The sequence below is a fragment of the Aphelocoma coerulescens genome, chromosome 3 (genome assembly GCF_041296385.1).
Source record: "Aphelocoma coerulescens isolate FSJ_1873_10779 chromosome 3, UR_Acoe_1.0, whole genome shotgun sequence".
Taxonomy (NCBI): Eukaryota; Metazoa; Chordata; class Aves; order Passeriformes; family Corvidae; genus Aphelocoma; species Aphelocoma coerulescens.
The window spans coordinates 69,284,200-69,304,063 of record NC_091016.1 but is presented as its reverse complement, the minus strand read 5'-3'; the positions used below and the strand labels follow the sequence as shown (position 1 = coordinate 69,304,063).

The 19,864-nt window shown below is 38.3% G+C and overlaps 1 protein-coding gene across 2 annotated transcripts in view; it reads left to right on the top strand.

Annotated features, from left to right (window-relative positions):
- Positions 1-2,176: 2,176 nt before the first annotated feature.
- The window catches only part of ENPP3 (ectonucleotide pyrophosphatase/phosphodiesterase 3), a 37,336-nt gene continuing 19,648 nt past the window's right edge, over positions 2,177-19,864 (top strand). For both annotated transcript variants that reach the window (XM_069010760.1, XM_069010759.1), the window contains exons 1-13: positions 2,177-2,461; positions 5,493-5,562; positions 7,659-7,781; positions 9,026-9,151; positions 10,234-10,294; positions 11,546-11,643; positions 14,222-14,301; positions 14,859-14,978; positions 16,367-16,476; positions 17,865-17,930; positions 18,803-18,875; positions 19,339-19,447; positions 19,591-19,719. In XM_069010760.1, coding sequence (XP_068866861.1) covers positions 2,345-2,461; positions 5,493-5,562; positions 7,659-7,781; positions 9,026-9,151; positions 10,234-10,294; positions 11,546-11,643; positions 14,222-14,301; positions 14,859-14,978; positions 16,367-16,476; positions 17,865-17,930; positions 18,803-18,875; positions 19,339-19,447; positions 19,591-19,719 — 1,282 coding nt within the window. In that variant the 5' untranslated portion in view covers positions 2,177-2,344. The remainder of the gene's footprint in view (positions 2,462-5,492; positions 5,563-7,658; positions 7,782-9,025; positions 9,152-10,233; positions 10,295-11,545; positions 11,644-14,221; positions 14,302-14,858; positions 14,979-16,366; positions 16,477-17,864; positions 17,931-18,802; positions 18,876-19,338; positions 19,448-19,590; positions 19,720-19,864) is intronic.

Here is a 19,864-nt window from a genome sequence, read left to right as displayed (position 1 = left end):
GGAAAATTAATCCACAAACACCAGAGTTTTACGTCCAAAAAGGAGACAGAGGAGTCCCGTTACTTTATTCGAATAAAGTGAGAGGTCAGGGGGCATTTCCCTTGGGGTCTCCCAAATTGTTAGAGGACGAAGCCTCCTTTTTATCCTAATTTCCCAGCTGCATTTCCCTCTCTCTTTCCCCATTGGCTGAGGTACTTCAGAAGTACAGACTACCCGAATCACCTAATACAGACCCCCTTCTAATGTATACCCACCTTTTTCTTTTCCCATGGAATTTATGTTTCTTCCCATTGCTTCTTTCATCTCTCAGTATCTATCTTTACCTATCAGTAAACCCACAGTTTGTTTGTAAAGAAAAATCCCTCTCACTCCTTTCATCAATCAGTGGAATTCCTCCTATTGTTTCTTTCACCTCTCAGTATCTAGCTTTTATCAGCAGACCCACAGTTTGTTTGTAAAGACAAATCTATCTCTTTTCTTTCAGGAAGAAATTTTTCCTAATAGCCAATCTAAACCTCCCCTGGTGCAATTTGAGGCCTTTTCCTCTTGTCCTGTTACTTGTTACCTGGAAGAAGAGGCCCACCTGGCTACAACCTCCTTTCAGTAGTTGCAGAGAGTGATAAAGTTCCTTCCTAAGCCTCCTTTTCTCCAGGTTAAGCACCCCCAGCTCCCTCAGCCACTCCTTGTAAGACTTGTGCTCCAGACCCTTCCCCAGCTCTGTTGCCCTTCTCTAGACATCCTCCAACACCTCCATGTCTTTCTTGTAGTGAGGGGCCCAGAACTGAACACGGGATTGGAGGTGTGGCCTCACCAGTGCCAAGTACAGGGGGACAATCCCTGCCCTGGTCCTGCTGGCCACACTATTGCTGGTACAGGCCGGGATGCTATTGGCCTTCTTGGCCACCTGGCCACACGCTGGCTCATGTTCGGCTGCTGTTGACCAGCATCCCCAGGTCCCTTTCTGCAGAGTGCCTTTCCAACCAAGGGAAAGTCTGCAACCTGTAAGTCCATCCCAGCATGATAAGAGAAGGAGTTAATTAAGGAACCTTTTAACCTCGTTTGAAGGGCCCAGGTATGGGAATTGTAAAGGATACAATGTCTAACTGTTGTAACTCATTGTTTGAGTTGCGTGTTACGTAGGAAGCGCAATAGCAGAAGCCACCTTAAGGAAGGGAAAGCTTCACAAGGATCCCTGCAGGTGTGACCCAACCTGAATAGGTTTTGGCAACCGGTAGCTCTACACAGCACACCTCCTATCCTGAGCAATCACCACAAGAGATGGAACCCCAGTCACAGAAGAAGGGAACTCAATGGGATGGCCCATAGAGTGAGGGAGTGATATCTGTCTATAAATTAAAGGGTGGGGGTGTGTGTGTGTGCATGTGATTAATGAGGAGGTACTGGATAATGTGGGACTTCAGCATGACACAAATGTGTAGAATAAGGAGATCATACTGGTTTGGGCTGCAGTGGAGTTAATTTTCTTCACACCACCTTTTTTAGTATCATGGTTTGGATTTTTTATATATAATTATAAACATTTTGAATTTAATTATTTTAAGTTGCAGCTCATGCGGTGCTCAAATTTAGAATCAGATCAACATCTGGATAGTTACACATTCATAGTCCTAGTAGGCTATGAAGGTACATTTTCATAACAGCCTTCCATTAACCACCAGGTTGAAAAACAAACAGATTTTAAATTGTACTTAAATAAAAAATGTTGGGTTTTTTTTAATTGAATTTGATTAGGCTGTATACCATCTGTTTTTAAGTAACACAGTTATAGCAACTTAAAATCAAACATATAGAGAAGTGGGAAAAAGTTGAGACAAAGATGGATTGAAACTAAACGGGACGAATCCTCTGACGCTAAATAAGGAAAGCGATCTGAAAACATAGGCGTGACACAGAACACGGAGTAAGAAAACGTCTCCTTTCATATTGGTTTCGTATATTTAACACTTTCTTTGAGGGTAAATTCTCTGGATGACAAGCTTTTAACCAAATAGTTGACTACTTGAGTATTTTTGCATTTTATTGCTTAGCAACGTATTACTTCTAATCTCCATTTAAGTGTTTGCCTAATGCAGTTCTTATCTTGAACAGCCAGGCTCCCTGAACACAGATAATGCTTTTCAGCCTTTGACCTTTCAGAGTAGTTTTCTTGCTTGCTTTGGCTTCTTTCAAATCTAACACTGATGCAAAAGCTGAGATTTCATAAGAAGACCTATGAGCAAAGTACTAGGAACTCTTGAAGAAAGAGTAGCATCTCACTTGCGGCTAACCCAGCTGGGGACGCTGAGGAGGCAGGAGACGCAGACGAGAGGCAGATCTCGGCAAAATGGAGCTTGAGGGTGATATAACCAAGGATCACAGAAGATATTCGGAGGAGATGTCTTTACAACCAGGAGAGTATGTGAAGAAAAAAACCGTCTTTAAGTACAAAGTCATCTCTGCTGTAAGTAGGTGCTGCTCTTAGGGGCTGCTAGTTTAACAATTCTCAAATCTGCAGGATTTTTTGAAGTTTCATTGTATTAGTATAATCATTCAGGGTAGCTTGGTAATTGGTAGTTAAAATTTTACTGTGTGAGTGTGTCACTGAAACTGCACTAATTTCACTGGCACATTTCTAAAGTTCTGGTACATATGAAGCAATTTTTTTTACTGGCAGTTTTTGTTGTGATTCATTAACCTGTCTGTTCTTTTGCACAGTGAAGACATTGCTTCGATACTTTGTTTTAGATATTGTCTTAAAACAGATGTGTTTGTGGCCAAAGCAACCACAGTTTCTTTTTGATTACTTTTGTATCTTTAAATTTGTTGTTAATGAAACAGAACATATAGGAAAGTCGTTGGCAAAAAACAATCAGGAAGTAAGGCATGGGAAAAGCTTAATGAAACATTTTGTACAGTATTGTCAGTCCCACATCTCAAATATCATGACAACTCTTTACCTCTTCCCTGAGGCTTTAAGATCCATGCAGCTGCCTTGTAAATAATAAAGTGTAGGCTTTTTGTTAAGTTTTAAACATCTTTTGTTGTATCTTCTGTGACCACAATAGAAACAAGCATTAAATGTGTGTATATATGTGCACAAGCTCTTGCATTTGTAAATTGAAACTTAGAGAAAACTACAGGTACTGATTTTAGAAAGACTTGCAACTTAATTTTGAAAACAGCCCTATAGAGAAGAGTCAAACTACTACACTTTTCAGCTCTATGTCATCAGAACAATTTCACATAGTACAGTTTCCTATTTAATGCTGCATTGTGCAAGGATTGCATAAAATAAGAGGGAAATACTGAAAACTGTGAAAAAAAGGAGATAAAATATCAGACTTTTTCCTAAAGTCATCAGTTAAAAATGAGTCATGAGAAACAATGTCGGAAAACTGCATAACTATAAAGGAAAGCAAATTATACCTTCTAGGGGTACTTGGAAGAGTAAAGTGAGAAATTTAAGTATCCTAAAATATATTCATTCTTTCAGATGCACTAGTTTTCAAATTCCCCCCATACAAAATGCAAAGTCTAAATATTGGAGGCGTAAACTGTTAATAGTCCACACAATTTATGTTTTTGATAAATCTAATGCATGAGATACTTTCTTGGCAACTTTTTCCTGAAAGTTTAGGCAGAGAATTGTTTATTCACAAGTAGTAGTCACGCTGTCTAGTAAGTCCTCCAGCGAACATAGCATAGAACAACTTTTCTATGAATAAGTAGTTGTAATCCTGAATTTAGTCACAGAAGTTAGCTGTGGAAAGTGTGAGAGTTTGAATAGGTACTACCAACGTTATTTCACCTTAAACGAATGTCCCAAAATCAAGGGTATTTGTAAATGTTGTAATAAATGCAGCATCTTATCTATATACCTGATAGGAGTTTTTGGGTTTTACTTCAGCTGTCTCATTACTTGAAAAAGTGGGAATGTTTGTTGCTGTAATAGCTGTACTTTAATTTCTACTTCAGTTTAGTATCATCTATTTATTTCAATTACAAATGGGAGTTTTAATCAAAATGAAGGGCAAAACCATAGTGACTTCAAGGTGCGAAGTACATGCCCTGGTGATTTGGCTTATCTGTGCTCAGTGAAATGAGATCTGTTAGGTTAACCTGGCAGTGTTATCCTCCCTGTCCAGAAAGAGTGGCTGCTGGTCTAGCCCAGATGAACTCCCTGATTCTCAGTCCCTGCTGACTGGATGTAGGATTAAACTGCTGCCTTCACACCTGAGGTCTCTTTTCAAGGGACTTCAGCATTTCTGTCAATTTGGGCAATCTTTCCACACATCCTTACTCCATCTGTCTCTCTCATCCAGTTCTCTCACCAATTCCATTTCCACTCCTTTTGAGGTACATCTGTACAAAAAACTGTGAGTAAGTAGCAGGAAGAAAGTAAAGGTGAGAAGGAGAAAGCGTGAAGGAAGTAACTATGGCATTTCTAGTGTTTGGTGTTGCTTGAGAAAAATATCAGTTGTACACCCACACCTGAGAACTGAGCAGCCCTCCCTGCTGCCATACTTCTGCCCAGCACCTGCAAGGCAGGACAGGCAGCAACAAAGATCAGGGGATGCACATGCAGTTGTTCCTAGTTCCTTATAGTTGCTGTAGTCTTAAGATAAGAGACTCCATTACAATAACACTGAGCGTGAGAGTAACCCTCTCTCATTTCTACTTTATTTTTAATCTTAGTATTTCCACTAATCAGTCATCTGGTTCCTGGAAATGGCAGAAGACAAAAGAAAGCTCTGAGGCAAAAATGGGACATAAACTGCCAGTTCATGGTGATTTTTTCTGTGATATGCATTTTTTTCCCACTATTATCTTGGTGAACATGAAAGTGCATACACCACAAAATACTCTGTCACTTTTCACTGCACCTTTCAGCCAGCATGCATTGCCATTTGTCTTGGGTGTCTATTGAGCTGATAAAAGCTTCCTCAGCTCTCCCCCAGTCTCCCAAAGTTATGCTGCTTTCTGTTATGGAGTTTCCTTGGGCTGTTAGTCTCTTTCCAATTTCCTCTAACCTTGCTGACAGGGTGACTTATTAGCAGAAGCTGTCATGTGGGTGAAAATTTTATACTTGCAGCCTCAATCCAGCTAAATCTCTTAAGAGATCCTTATGATCATTCCAGGTAAATACAGAAGATAAGTAAAAGGAATTATCTTTATTTGTACAGATAAAGAATTTGCAAAACAGGTAAATACATTGATTACTTCCTAATATCTTTTTCCCAGCAAAGATTTCCCCAACTACAGCATTACAACTGGCCATAGGTTATAAGTGCAGCATTAGAGCCTCAGATCCTAAGGTTATAATTATCGTGCCTCTCCTATCTTCAGGCTCAATTTTTTGATGAAGTACAGAGAAGAGATTAGTTCTTAAGAAATAATGCATTCATAGAAATATTAATAATAGAGTTAATTTTTAATAAACATTACAGTTTATCACAGCTTTGAATATTGGTTTCCCTGTGTCTGTGTGACAGGTTCTACTGTGTGCTTTGGTGGCTGTATCCCTGGGACTAGGTTTAGGACTAGGACTCAAAAAGGAGCAAGGTACGTTTATGATACTTTCATCAGCATAATTGCCAATGATCTGATCTGGTAAAGGCTTTCAGCAAAGGCTCTTTTATGGTGTAATGCAAATGAACTGTGAAAAGTCACCACCTGTGAAAATAAAGTTCTTGAATTTTTCAAGTTGGATTGCATAAAAACTAAACACTCAAAATCTATACTTGAAAAACCTGTCCTAAACAACCAAGTGCCTTGCTGATCTTTCCAGAAATGTGAAACCTAGTTCACAGCATGTTTGGAAGTTTTATTACATTAATACTTTCAGAAAATTTGAGATATATGTTATCTTACTACATATAATGTCTTGCAATTATTTAAACAGTATTTTGTGAAAGAAAGGTCGTTGGATCATCTTCAGGACTCATGCTTTGAATATATTTGGCATAGTTCAGGTAGCTGATTCTAACACTGATTATGAATATTCTTTGAAAACTTCAGTTTCTATAAAGCTGCAGTAAAAAGGGGATAGTGCTTGATTGGGTGGAATGGTATTTTTTACTTAGTTACTAACACTAGTTAGTGTTTCAATGTCAGGGGGTCATTCTAGGTGAGAACAAACAAACACAACACATTGTGAATTGAATACTTCCTTTAGAATCAAAGCAAGAGTAATCCCACGCTGGAGGAGATCAAGAAAGCAGTCTCTTTCTCATTGCTAATCAACACATCTTGTACTTGTTTACCTAGTAGTTCATCAAGTCTTAGATCCTTCTGAAGTCTTTCAGTACCATGGGCCTAGCAAATAAGATGAAGTGGAATTGGTTTTTCATCATTTGAAAATCATTTTAGCTCTGCATGGACTCTGCAAAGTCGATACTAAAGCCCAAATTTGTAGGCAGTGCATCCTGCAAAAGCATGAAATGAACCTTGTGGCAATTATAAGGGAATTGCCCTAGCAAACCTGAGTAGATAGTTATACCTTTTCCTGTCTAACAGTGTGAGGGGAGAAGAAAGCTGGAAATGCAGGAGCTCAGCATGGTTCAAATAGTATTTCTGGAGTACAGAGAATGTGGACACAAGGCTTGTCCATGTGGAGGCTGGTGTGGAACTGCAAGTGATCTTTGGAGATCGGGGGATGTCTTCAGGTGTCCTCAGGAGACCCAGAGCTGTTCCTTCACCCTGCACGAAGGTGTCAGAGCTGTGCTGAGGAATACAACTTCCACCACCAGGCCTCTCATTTGGACCCTTTTCTTTCTTTTAATTAAAACAACCAAACCTACAGATTTTTAAGGGACCTTTTAACAATAAAGTAGCAGAGGTATTTCCAGGGTCCTGAGTGCACTAATAAGCTTTATGATTTGTGTCCAGATGGCTTTTGAATGTCTCCAGGAATGGAGATTCCCCCAGGCTGCCCCCACCTTGCCCGGGCCCCAGGGGCCACCTCCCCTGTCCCACCACTGACCCAGCAGGGATGGCCTCTAGCTCCCCACAGTCTTGCCCTGCCCATCCATGAGTTCTGCTGAGCCAGGCCCAGCCACAGGCCAACAGCCTGGCCTCGACCTGTCTCTTTTGCCAGGGAAGGGCCCAGTACCTGGTGTGGGGCTGCCCTGCTCCAGGCTGGAGTGGTGGGATGGGTCCTGGTTGCTGGTCCCTGCCCAGATGCCCCTGGGGAGCCCCCATGGCTCTGGTACCCAGCCCTGAGGAAGCTTCCATCCCACGCAGGCATATTACAGAACATCCAAAGTGGGAATCACTCTTCCTCTTTTGTTTCAGACTGAGAAATGAGCAGGGGAAATGCCAGTCTCCTCTTCCTCATGCTGGCAGTGTGGACACCCTGGCATTGCCTCCTGTGCCAGTGGTTCTGGAGAGACCTGGTGCAGAAACAGCTCTGCCCCAGGCTGTGGACCAGCATAGTCCCAACAGCTGTCAGGACCTTCAGCACCCAGAGGGATTCCTACAGCCTTGCTTGCACCTTGCTGGCCTGTGTGCTAGTGACCGTATTGGAAAATGGCTAGGGAATTGGATTTGGGAAATTATTCAGTGCATTTCTCCCTGCAGCCCATATCCATGACCTGTTTAACTGACCTGCCTGGGACAGGGTTATCTGAGCACTCAGCCTCGCTGCCTTCTCCTTACAGTCAGCTGCAGGCACAAGTGCAATGAGCAGCACAGGAGCGGCGTGCCCGGCTGCCAGTGCGACAGCGGCTGCAAGGAGCGTCAGGATTGCTGCTTGGACTACGAGGACACCTGTGTGGAGCCGAGTAAGTCACCCTACAGGCAGTGTTCACTGGTGTCCATTTTATTTTGAATTTGTTTTTTCATGTGACTGTAATAGAAAATGGGTAATTCTCATGTTTGTGCAGATACACAGAAGTCATGTCACATTTCCTAGGGAGGGAAATGTGACAAACATCACAAAATCACAGAATAGTTAGGGTTGGAATGGACCACTGGAGGCCATCTAGTCCAACTTCCTGCTCAAGCAGGGTCCTAGAGCACACTGCTGAGGCTTGTGTCCAGACAGCTTTTGAATGTCTTCGGGAAAGGAGATTACACAACCTGGCTGGGCAACCTTTACAGTGCTCTGTCACCCTCCCAGTAAAGTTATTCCTGTTCAGGTGGGTGTGGCAGAGACAAGCTGCCTCTGTACTGAGGTGGCTAGAGGGCTGTAACTTGATGACATGGCAGTACACAAAATCTTCCTGCATCTTTCTCAAATCAGATCCCTGTATTTTTGTCCCTTATGGGTAACCAAAGCATTTGCCACACGTATTTCATGGCACATATAAAGCTGAAGAAGAGCATGAGCAGAAATCATGAGTTATCTTTAAGCAGGGCCCTTGAAGCAACCCTGTTGTGCCGGTACCTCTTGCGCTTTTGAAAATAAGGGGGCGTTTCCCAGTCGGCTGTGCTCTCCAGCCTCGTGCATTCCTTGGTGGGTGCCTGGGATCAGAGGAGTCCACTCGTCTTCCAGGGGAACAGCCTGGTTCTGCATTGAAGGCAGGCTGCTCTCCAGTTACTGTCTTTGCTTTCCCAGCAGCTGTTCAGATATTTCTTCATCCTTATTGCTTTTTCTGCCCACTTCAGCCCTTACTTCTCTTTTTGTTTTGCGCTCTGCTAGGACTCATATGCAAGAGCATGAAAACCATCGGTTTGCTTCTCTTTCTTCTCTGTAAAAGAAATATGGAGTGGTTTTTTGGTGTTTTTTTTTTTTCCCTAGATGTTTTTGGAAAGATGGAAGGCATTGAAGGAGATGACTTGGGAGACACCTTTGTAAAATAAATTATTTCATGACTCTGTGTTACCGTTCAATGGCCAAAGAAATAGGCTTTTTCTGTTAAATGAAATCTTGAGTTTTCCTTCCAGAGAAAACTTATAAAGCAACTCAAACAGTATATATAAACAACATTTTTTTTTTTCTTTACCTGTTTGGGGGGTTTCCATGCAAAGAAGTTTACATGAGATTCTGTGAACTGAAACATAATATTTTTCTTTGAATTTTCAGCCCGATCTTGGAAGTGCACTAATTTCCGTTGTGGTGAGACAAGAATACCTGGAAGTTACTGTTCTTGTTCTGATGACTGCTTGCAGAAAAAAGACTGCTGTGTAAATTACTACAGTATTTGCAGAGGTAAATCAAAAGTCAAAAAGTTTTAAATATAAATTATTCTATGAAATAGATAGATGGCCAAACATTGAAAATATAAAGGTAGATGAATTTGTTTCTCAAGACTAGATTCTGACTGACATTTTGAAAAATTTATGTTTTGAGGTGAATCTTTTGGTATTTTTGACTGTGAAAAAGACAGTTTCTGCAGAACACTGTGAATTGTGTCATTCATGAGAAAGACAGAATGATTTGGATACTGCAGAAGTATACCACATGTGGAGCTTTGGGTTGTTTCCATTTTTTCTTTTTTTTTTCTTTTGTTTCCCCCCAAAAGAGATGGAGACAATCTGAAGTACATATTGTAGTAATCATCCCTAATCTAAAATTTCCCATCCTTTTTATTATGAATCTGTTTTTAAAATGGATTTATTACATTTTACTTATTTTTGAATATCTTTGTTCATGGCTAATTGTTTCATACTGGCTCCAGCTAAACACATGAAGAATAGCACTGGTATAATTCAGTTACAGGAATGGTACTTGAGGAATATGCTGGTGACATAGTATCTGTTATCAGAATTCCTTTATGCTGTGGAAGGCAATAAATTTAAGGCAACTCCTGCAAAATTATTGTTACCTAAATGCAAAATAAAGCTAAAAGGGGTTAAACCACAACATACAGAAAGAAAAGAAGTGCTAAAGGCAGCCCCGGGCTTCTCTCTAAGTGTGTCAGTGGTACACAGAAAAGAAAAAAGGAATAAGTAGACCAGTGTGGTCGGGATACAGTTTGAATATTTTTCATTTAAAACCCAATAAAAGTCTAAGCTTTCATAGTGTTTTCTTCTCCATTTTGTTTGTTTGCTTGTCTGCGTAGTGTGTGTGCTTTGTTTTTAACTTACAGTTGTGAGCACTAGTCCTTTCAGGGTTTGAGGACCTAATAGGTTGCACCAAATTGTTCCTAAAGGTATCTTTAGCCCTACATTTCTGTTGAAGCAGAAAATGTTACAAGAAGAGCTTTAAAAAGATCATCCAGGTAGCTGCTTTTTTTGGTGGCGGTGGGGGGGGCCGTGTCAGTGCTAACTCAGTATTTTTTTTCCTTTTAGGTGAAATATCTTGGGTAGAAGAACCATGTGTGTCAATTGAAACTCCTCAGTGCCCAGTCGGGTAGGATAAAGGAGTTTGTCTTCTTAGCAAATAAAATCTTTGAGATGGTCAGAAATACTCCAGTGTTCTGAAACAGGTTTTCATATTTATGGAGAGTAAGGTCCCTGCCCTGAGCAATATTCTGTAGAAATTGTCTGTGGCTAGGAATGTTCTTTCTAAAACCTTTGTCATCTTGTTGTACATTCATTGATCATTTACAGTTTAGAGCAGAGTACAGGAGTTCAAATTCAGATTGAAATTCATTTTGCAAAGACTGGAAAAATTGTTAGAGTTATCTCAAGATTCATTTATCACAAATTGGTCATAGTCCATTTTATGTTACCATATTGTGTCTTTGACAATTCAGATAAGTTACCTTATGCAGTCTGTAATAACTGTTAGAATCCATGATTGCAGTTCTTTAGGCAACAGGGTTGTTTGGGGGTTTTTTTGCTCCAATTATTTACAGGAAGAAAGGTGTGTTGAAAAGGGAGCTATAAAGTAGCTGTATATCTACAAATGCTGAAACAATTTTGCTATTTGTGCAGTTTTTCAGAATCATAGGTGGAGGCTAGGCAGAAATACCATTTAAAAGTTGTCCTTGAAGAAAAATGAATTAATTTCTGGTTCAGTTATGGTATTTGTGATATTATCCATTATTTTCTTTTATTTTACTGCCAGTTTAGTTTAATTATAATAGTAAGACCATTAAAGTTGTGGCTTTTTTGTGAGTTCCTGCATGCACCTCCCAACATAGGTATAAAAATACACTTTTTAGGTTAACAAGTAACTTGCTGAGTTAACACAGTTTCATAGGCTAAAGCTTGGAAAGTAGTGGAGGGAGGCTTCTTTAAGTGCTGTAAACAGCATTGCTATATAAAGATCCATTTAATTGCCGATTCAAATCAGTAAGCTGTTTTATGCAGACTGTTTTAATACAGGCTACTGATGCTAGTGTGCTTCGGAAAGACCACTTTTAATAAGAAACTAACTGGGATAGTGATTACTGCCTGATGTCAATGTGTAACTTTGTTAATATTATCACTGAAAGGATTACTGGTATTTTATTCCTACGGTATTTCTTACCAGGAGGATTGTATATTTGCTCTCAATATTGAACCATTTCTTTATCTCACACAATGATATTAATTCTGGGACATACATGAATATTCTAGATCCTGCTTATAAAAGCTGAATTTATATTGTTAGAATCTTAACAAGTCACCAACTCTCCAAACATCTTTATGACGATAAACTTATATTTTCTTGTAGATTTACTCGCTCACCACTTATCCTTTTTTCAATGGATGGGTTTAGAGCAGAATATTTGCAAACTTGGAGTCCCTTGCTGCCAAATATTGAAAAACTCAGTAAGTTTCCAAGGGTGTTTTCACTGTTTTCTTTAGAAGTCTGCATGCAACCTCTCTGGTCCCTTTTGCTACTGTCATGCATATGTGTTGCTCAGCAATGAAAAAAATCACAAATTAGGTCTCTCATCAGTTGTATATTTTCATTATTATATGTTCTGCATTACTTCTTGTATCTGAGTGCACAGCAAACATGACTTTTTTTTTAACAAGGCCTCTAATATTTGTCAGCAGCTTTTTATTAAATACACAGTTTGAAATAAACATTAAAATACAGTTTAAAACTGAGAAAAAGTTCCAGATAAGAATTTTCCGCATTCTTGGTACTGCATTAAAAAGTAGCTAAATAGCTGATAAGGAGTTGAACATTAAAATACAATACTAAGAGGAAATGCATTGTGTTATTGGGACATTTTCTTCAAAGATTCATTTTTTCAAGTCAGATATTTTAAGATGTTAGTATGTTGAAATTATTGAAGTAAGGCTCAAGTAACCATTTTCCAGTATTTCTGAATATTATGAGGAAGAGTAAGTTGGAGAGCTTCAGCTTGTGCTATAAAGGGGTCTAAAAAGTGAGATCCATTAGTGCACGTGGTTAAAATTTCCTGAATATTTTGGAGCTCAGATCTCCAGATACTTTGTACCTGGACAAAATGTCTGCATATTTATTAATTTATTCTCAGCAGCAATAGTCTAAATTGACAGTATTTTTATCAGTTCTGAGTACATTACATTGTGTTTCTATTGTACTCATTTGAAAAATTCCCACGGATATTATGACGTACTACATTTTACTGAATAGTTAACAATCTTGTTTGTGGATAATGAGAATATCCAGAAACTTGAAGTTGAACCAACGTGCAAACCTGACTTCTCGGGCAAATGGTTGATTCTCTGAAGTAATTCTGACTGGAAGGAATTGAATCAGTAGAGGAGTAATGAATTTTGAAGTCAGTAGTCAGTTCCAGTCTTTTGAAACAAGGTGAAAAGGAAATTCCAAACTGGCAAAAGGGATGAATACCATGCTATGTCTATGTTTCCAAGAAATCCTTTGAAACAAGGAGAGGTCTAATTCAGCTCATATTTGTGGTCAGTTTGAGCAATTGTTTATGCACATTCATGCTTATATTTCTCAGAAATCTACAGGAAAGGGAAATACCTTTATTTGCAAAAGAACAAATGTAGTGTTGATTCACGGCATAAAATCTTTCCTTTCTATTAACTCCTTTAACCTAGAACATTCAGTAGAGCTAATCAAGCTAGTTGTTATAGAATATGTACACTGTTGATATAGATCCTTTATTGTGCAAGAGAAATCCATAGAAAATTTTGCTGAATTTCTCATGTCTATTTTAATTATTCAGCCCTTCTTCAAACACTCTCTAAGCCTTTTTTTTAAATCTGTATCACACTGGAATAGTTTTGTTGAAAAATTTCACACTTTCATTGTTTAGGTTGCTTAGTTAAGATCAGCTTCTCTTCTTTGACTGAAATGCTCTACATCAATTAATAATGTGTGTTTGAGCATGAATGAAATAATCATCTGGTTACAGCTTAATACAGAACTTGGTACACGTGAGTTAGATGTAAAAACAGCATTAAGGCATCTTCCAGTCTTCACATTTTTGTTTTGTGGGTAAATAAGTTGGATCCTACAGTGGATTTAGATACTACAGATGTTTGTGTGCTGAGTACCTTTGATTGATGAAAAATAATGCAATGTTTGGAGAGACAGATAGGACACCTGGAGTGGGATTTACTCCAGGGCAGGACACCTGGGGAGGGGTTCACTCCAGGACAGAACACCTACATTTAGACATATTCTCGGAAATGTCTGCATGTGAGATGTCTACTTGCTCATTGAGGTCAGTGCCTTTATGGTTAATATAGTCTGTATAGTGCAGTGCAAGAGTCTAGAGGACAAGTCAGCTCAATCAACAGAAGGAGGGTGCCACAGGACAAATTGTTGCCTTAACCTGTGTTTTTAGTATACTTCAGAGTGCCATGGCCTTCAATAGCTGTGTCAGGAGAACACAGATCTTGAAGAGATTTGCATCAAAACCATCAACTTTCATGCAGATGTCTTGAACATCAAAGGGTTTCTTAAATGACAACTGGCTCTAGTGCTTAAGCCACTGAGTCCTTCCCTGCTTGTCACTAATCAGCTCTGTCGAGTATCTTGTTTGGTCTGACCTCAGGCTTTATTCTCATTGCATAAACATGCATATCTAGGCCACTTAGGATCTCAGAAGTATCTGAGAAATTTACTTGGGTTGGCAGACAGGATGTAGAAGCAGCATCTGAAGGCCCAACAGGATCATCAAAGATTTCTCAATGGACCTTAGGCCCCTAGGCTTTAGGCTGCTGAATTGGGCATCCAGGTCCACTGTGCAACGGGACAGTAAGCTTAGCTCACAAGGAGGCACCAGGATTGTATGAGTCTTGGTTTGGAGTGACATTTCTCCATCTAAAACTGCAGGAACTGATTGTAGTGATTTTTGTTTGTTTGTTTTTAAGACTCTTTGTTTTCAATTAAAAAAAAAAAAAAGAAAATGTATATTAATACCTTGATCTGTTGCAGAAACATGTGGCACACATTCAAAATACATGAGAGCTGTTTACCCCACAAAAACCTTTCCAAACCACTATACTATTGTCACAGTAAGTGAGAATTTTTGTTTTTCCTTTTCATAATCTGGATAACACAGAAAGGATTTTGTGGTGCCTGTCTTTTTGTGGGACATGAGAACTCATGCTGTAGATATAAAAGAGAGAGAGATGCTGAGATGGTACACACAGGCATGATCTGTGTGGCTACACGTGTGCTATCTGACCCTGGCCTGTGAGCCGGTTATTCCTGATCCTTGTCAGTCTAACTGGATATGGGTGAGCATGGGTAAGGACACAGCCTTTTGATGATAGCATTTGTTAGGGTGGGTTTGGCAGCTGATAAACAGCCACATGACATACAGGGTACCTAATCTACAGCACATCAGATTTTAATTGGGCTGGGAAGGAAATATGGAAGCTGGGGAATTTGATGGGCATGCTGAATTCATTGGCAGGAAGCTGATGATTTGTGTGAATTAGGAAAGCGTTCTATGATAAAACAGTTCTTTTTAAATTGCAACATTGTAGCAGTGTGCATTGAAATGTAGTTTAGGGTCCATTTGACTTTTGGACTAAGCATTTTATTTTGTTTATTTTTCATTTTACAGGGATTGTATCCAGAATCTCATGGTATCATTGATAACAACATGTATGATGTATACTTGAATGCACATTTCTCACTTTCAGGGGAGGAAAAATTCAAACCTGCATGGTGGAAAGGGCAACCAGTAGGTTTGTTTCTCATATGGTATTTATGTCCAGAGTGGTTTGTGTCATATAATAAAACAAAACAAAAAGGGAATAACTATCAAAACTGTGCAATGTATTTGCAGGTAACCTGTAGGCTTCATATAATAGGCTGCCTACAAAATAGTTTCCTTGCTATGGAAGTAAAAGGACTCTTAAAGTGTTAATTCTGAGATGTAAAATTTTTGTGGCAGTTAGTAAAAAAAGACTGAAATATTTTGGCTAGCACTGGAATGGACTTCTTGCCACAAGGAGCCATAGTAAATTTTTGGTATGGTTTGATTTTGGGGTATTCTTTTTCTTTGTCTTTTGACAACTTGCTACAAAATGAAATTGGTTTCCAAATTACATCTATTTACAAATACACCTATATCTATTTGCAAATGTCCAGGCATTTAAAATCAAGGAAGGGAGTACCAAAGAACTTAATTTCTGAAAAAAAGTCAATTATATATAACATAAGGCACATTTCATAACAACCCCAAATTTTACCTATGGTTATGATTAATATTATTAATTTACTAGAAATATCAATCTCTAATAATGGTGCTGAAAAACCCCCAAACATATGCAATATGTAGTATACCTACTTAATATACATTTATGTATGTGTGTCTGTGTGGTCATGTTTATAGTATACTCAAATACCCAGGTTTTGGTGCTCTTTTTTTCCTGAAGGATTCCATCACGTTTGCAACACAACCAGAGCTACACTTTTTAGGATTAATAGAAATATGCCCTCTTATAATAAAATCATATAATTAGAATCTATATCTGAAATAGAAATAGACACAAAACAAAAAATTGAAACTAATAGAATAGAATATTTCAGTTGGAATGGACTTACAGTGATCATCTAGTCCAGCTGCCTGACCAACTCAGGGCTGGGCAAATGTTAGATCACATTTTTAAGGGTGTTCTCCAAATGCCTCATGAACACTGACAGGCATAGGGCAGCAACAACCTCTTTAGGAAGCCTGTTCCAGTGTTTGACACTGTATGTGTTAAAAAATGTGCCCTAATGTCAAGTCTGAATATCCCTAAGGCAGCTTCTTCCATCTTCATGATCCTGGAGTTTGCCACAGGAAAAATGATCACTGCCCATTGCCAGTTATGGAAATACCTATATGATTTTTTTCTGTGCTGAGAATATCCAAGAAATGACAACATCATTGTTTCCACCCAACTAATTTTTCTTCAGAATGTGCATGTAGGAAACAAAACTTCAGATCAGATATGGTCATTAGGTAACTGTGTGATGTGTGAAAGGAGAAGGAAAAATGCATGCTTGCAGCACATGTTTCTACTTTTGTGATCTGAGGTCCTCCAGCGGTGACAAAAAATCATTTGTTTGTATCTTTACCCAAAGGTCTGGCTGACAGCAATGTACCAAAATTTGACAGCAGGCACCTTCTTCTGGCCAGGCTCTGATGTTCCAGTTGGGGGAGAATACCCCACCTTGTACACCATATACAATGGGTAAGATTTTATAGGGCTTGTACTAAATTCCTACAGATTACTCCAAAAATCCAGACTGCTATTTGACAGTTGAAGGAAATGAATTACAAGATTTTTAAACAAGTCTGACAGATAAGTGCCATGTCACATCATCCTGGTTATGTCATGGAACTACCAAAAATGCCTGAAATCTTCAAAACCAGTCAGGGGATTCACAATGAGGAAGTCAAATGGTACTGTATATTCTGCTCTCCTAGACATTTTGGAAGTTTCAGCCAACTGCAAAACAGTAGGAGAGCATCCTGGAACTGATTAGTTGCCACTGCTAAGTTGTACCAATGACTGCCATATTTCCATGTGTAAAATCAACAGATATTATGTAGCTCTTTAAAAATACTTGCAGTTGACAATAAGCTTACAGATAACCTATACCCTAAGACAGTGAACACAAACTAGGAAGCCATGGCAAGAGGCTATGGGAGACAGAAATTAATTGAAGAGAGAATGCTGGATAGGGAAGCTACTGAAGGAAGAGGGGTTCTAAATCAATTTCCTCTGGCCTTGCTTGCATGTTTGATAATGTGCACACAGCTGTTGAACAGTAGTTCTTGTATGGTTTTTTCTAGTCCATTCAAAGGTTACACATGTGAAGTAGCAATTGCCTTCATAGTTTTTGTGACATTGTTTTTGTTGTGGGTTTTTTTCTGTTTGTGTTTCTTGCAGTTTGTTTGTTTTGCTATGGAAGGCATTGAATTAGTAAATTATCTCTAGATTTTTGATGATTGTGATGATTGCAGTGTATTTCCCATGATTTTTCACATTTAGAAAGATAATCAAAAGCGAGCATAGAGCTGTAAGTCTCTATAGATAACAGACTTTGCAGTGATGTGTAGGATTGGTACTCAGAAAACACCTGTAAGTAACTAACACACAGCTTGTGCATGACTTTGAGGGAAAGCAGAGCTATTTAATGGGTGAATTCTCCCATTGGAAACAAAGCATGATCTCACAAAGATTTCCATGGGATTATTACTTACTTTTAAAATATGAAAGTCCAAGGCTTATACATACTGAAAAGAATAAAAATTATTCTACCTTGTATTTCAGGTTTATTTCCTGAACTTAAAATATCTTTTTTTGCATATATTTATAAATATACAAGTAGTCCCACCAACACAGGTTTGTGTTTGCAAAATCAGGGTCTGTCTAATTCACCACTTAAAGTGACTTACATTCAAATAAAAGTGGGAGTAATAAAATAAATTACTGTACCTTGTTAAAATGCATCATTCTTAGTTCCATATCTGTGACTTTAATATATGACTAGAGTATGGACACTTTCTCTGTATCTAGGAATTAGATGTGGATGGAAAGTCTTGTTAACGTTGTATTTTTTTTTCTCTTTTCAGTTCGGTTCCATATGAAGAGAGAATTTCAGGAATACTGAAATGGCTTGATAATGACCAACCTGAGAGGTAACACTTTGTAATATCTTATCTGCTTTGTCAGGCTATAGCTTAGCTTTTAATGCTTAGCAATTGAAATTTCTGTCGGTGTTTGTGAAACATGGAATCTTCCTCACCATTTCAAATGATTATTTGCTGAACTTAAGCCTGTTCTGTAAGTATAGCTGTGATAAGACTGTAGGTACAAAAGATTAAAAAGTGAACATATATATGAACAGGACGTACTGAGTTTTATCTTATTGGGTTGTCTTTTTTCTTGATGCATGGCCTGTAGGAAACATTGAACATTCAGTTGCTAGTCTAAGTATATGGATGAAAGATTTCATATGAAGGCTATTGCACAAGAAATGTTAAATACATGAAAGTAATTGCAGTAAGTAATTCAGGATAAAAAGTAAATGTCAGTGCTGATCATGATGTTAACTTTGTGAAATATTAAGAAATGAAATCTTTTATACGATGATTTGCTAATAAAGTCCTAATGTATTTGCAGTTGGGATGTGCTCTCGAGCCTCACTGCGTAGTCAGGAAGAGCTATTTCACATGGTAGTTCCATTTACATCTCAGAAACGATTGTTTGCTCTGGTGTCTGAGATCTTGAATTTTTCCCGAGTGATTTCTGGGTACCCATTAAAGACACTGGATTATGTCACTGAAATTCTAACTTCAAAGGGCCCATGTTGATTAATTACAGAACTCAGAGGAAGCTGAATGCTTATATTTGCTGTATGGACTTTTATCAAGGTTTAAAGAGGTTATTTATAATACTTTTAAAATGTCATTTAATACTGCTTTTTTTTTTTTTTTTAATGAAAGTGTTCTTTTCAAATGCTGCCTCTAAATTCTCATAGTGTTCCATTCTTATTTATTTCTAACTCAAGGCCTCATTTATACACTTTATATATTGAAGAACCAGATTCTTCTGGACATTCATCTGGACCAGTTAGTGCTGGTGTAAGTAGTTTCTATATTTTTCTTATACTTAATTGGACTAAAAATGGTGTTGTACTAGAAACTTAACCAGTTTATAGACCTGAGAAGGATAGTAGGTGAAAAAATGCCATGACTGTTTTATGACTTTTTATTAAGAACTTGTGCTTGTGTTTGAGCCCATTGTTATGATTCCAACACTGTGTGTGAATCAAAAGACCCATAAACCAAACAGAATGGCAGAAAATAATTTCAGATCATACTGTTAGAAAAAATATTAATATTTATATTTAGACTGAACTTTCATTATATTACAAATATTTAGAAGCATGTGGCCTGGCAAATCCTCAGAGCTGTCTTTTATTTATTCATAACATTGTACTTCAATGTTTGCTAATTTGTGACCCAAAAATATTACATTTTTACTTGCTTGAAGTCAAAACATTCAACTTTTAAGGATCTTAGTTGTAACTGGTTTATCTCACAGGTAATCAAAGCCTTACAGGCAGCAGATCAAGCACTGGGGATGCTCATGGACGGACTTAAACAAAGAAACCTGCACAAGTGTGTAAACCTCATTGTTTTAGCTGATCACGGTAATGTACATACTTAATTTTTCAATCTAATTTTACTGAGTCACTGTGCAATATGTGGGCTTAGTAGTGTTAATCCATTTTATAATTCACTTTATCTTCATTGCCATAAAAAAAATGATGGTTGTTTCTATGTTGCTCTTTAGGGATGGAGAAGACCTACTGCAAGCAGTTAGAGTATATGACCAATTACTTCGAAGAGGTGGATTTCTACATGTATGCTGGGCCTGCAGCTCGCATTCGAGCAAGTGATGTTCCAAAGGACTATTTTACCTGTAAGTGTAGACCAATCCTGGGATTGAACAATCAATATAGCAGGAAATGAATAAATAAATAAGGATAATCAGTAGTGATCAGGAGAGTGAACAGCTTTCTGTTTCCCTTAACTTGGCTTCAACATCCATGGAAGTAGTTTGGGTT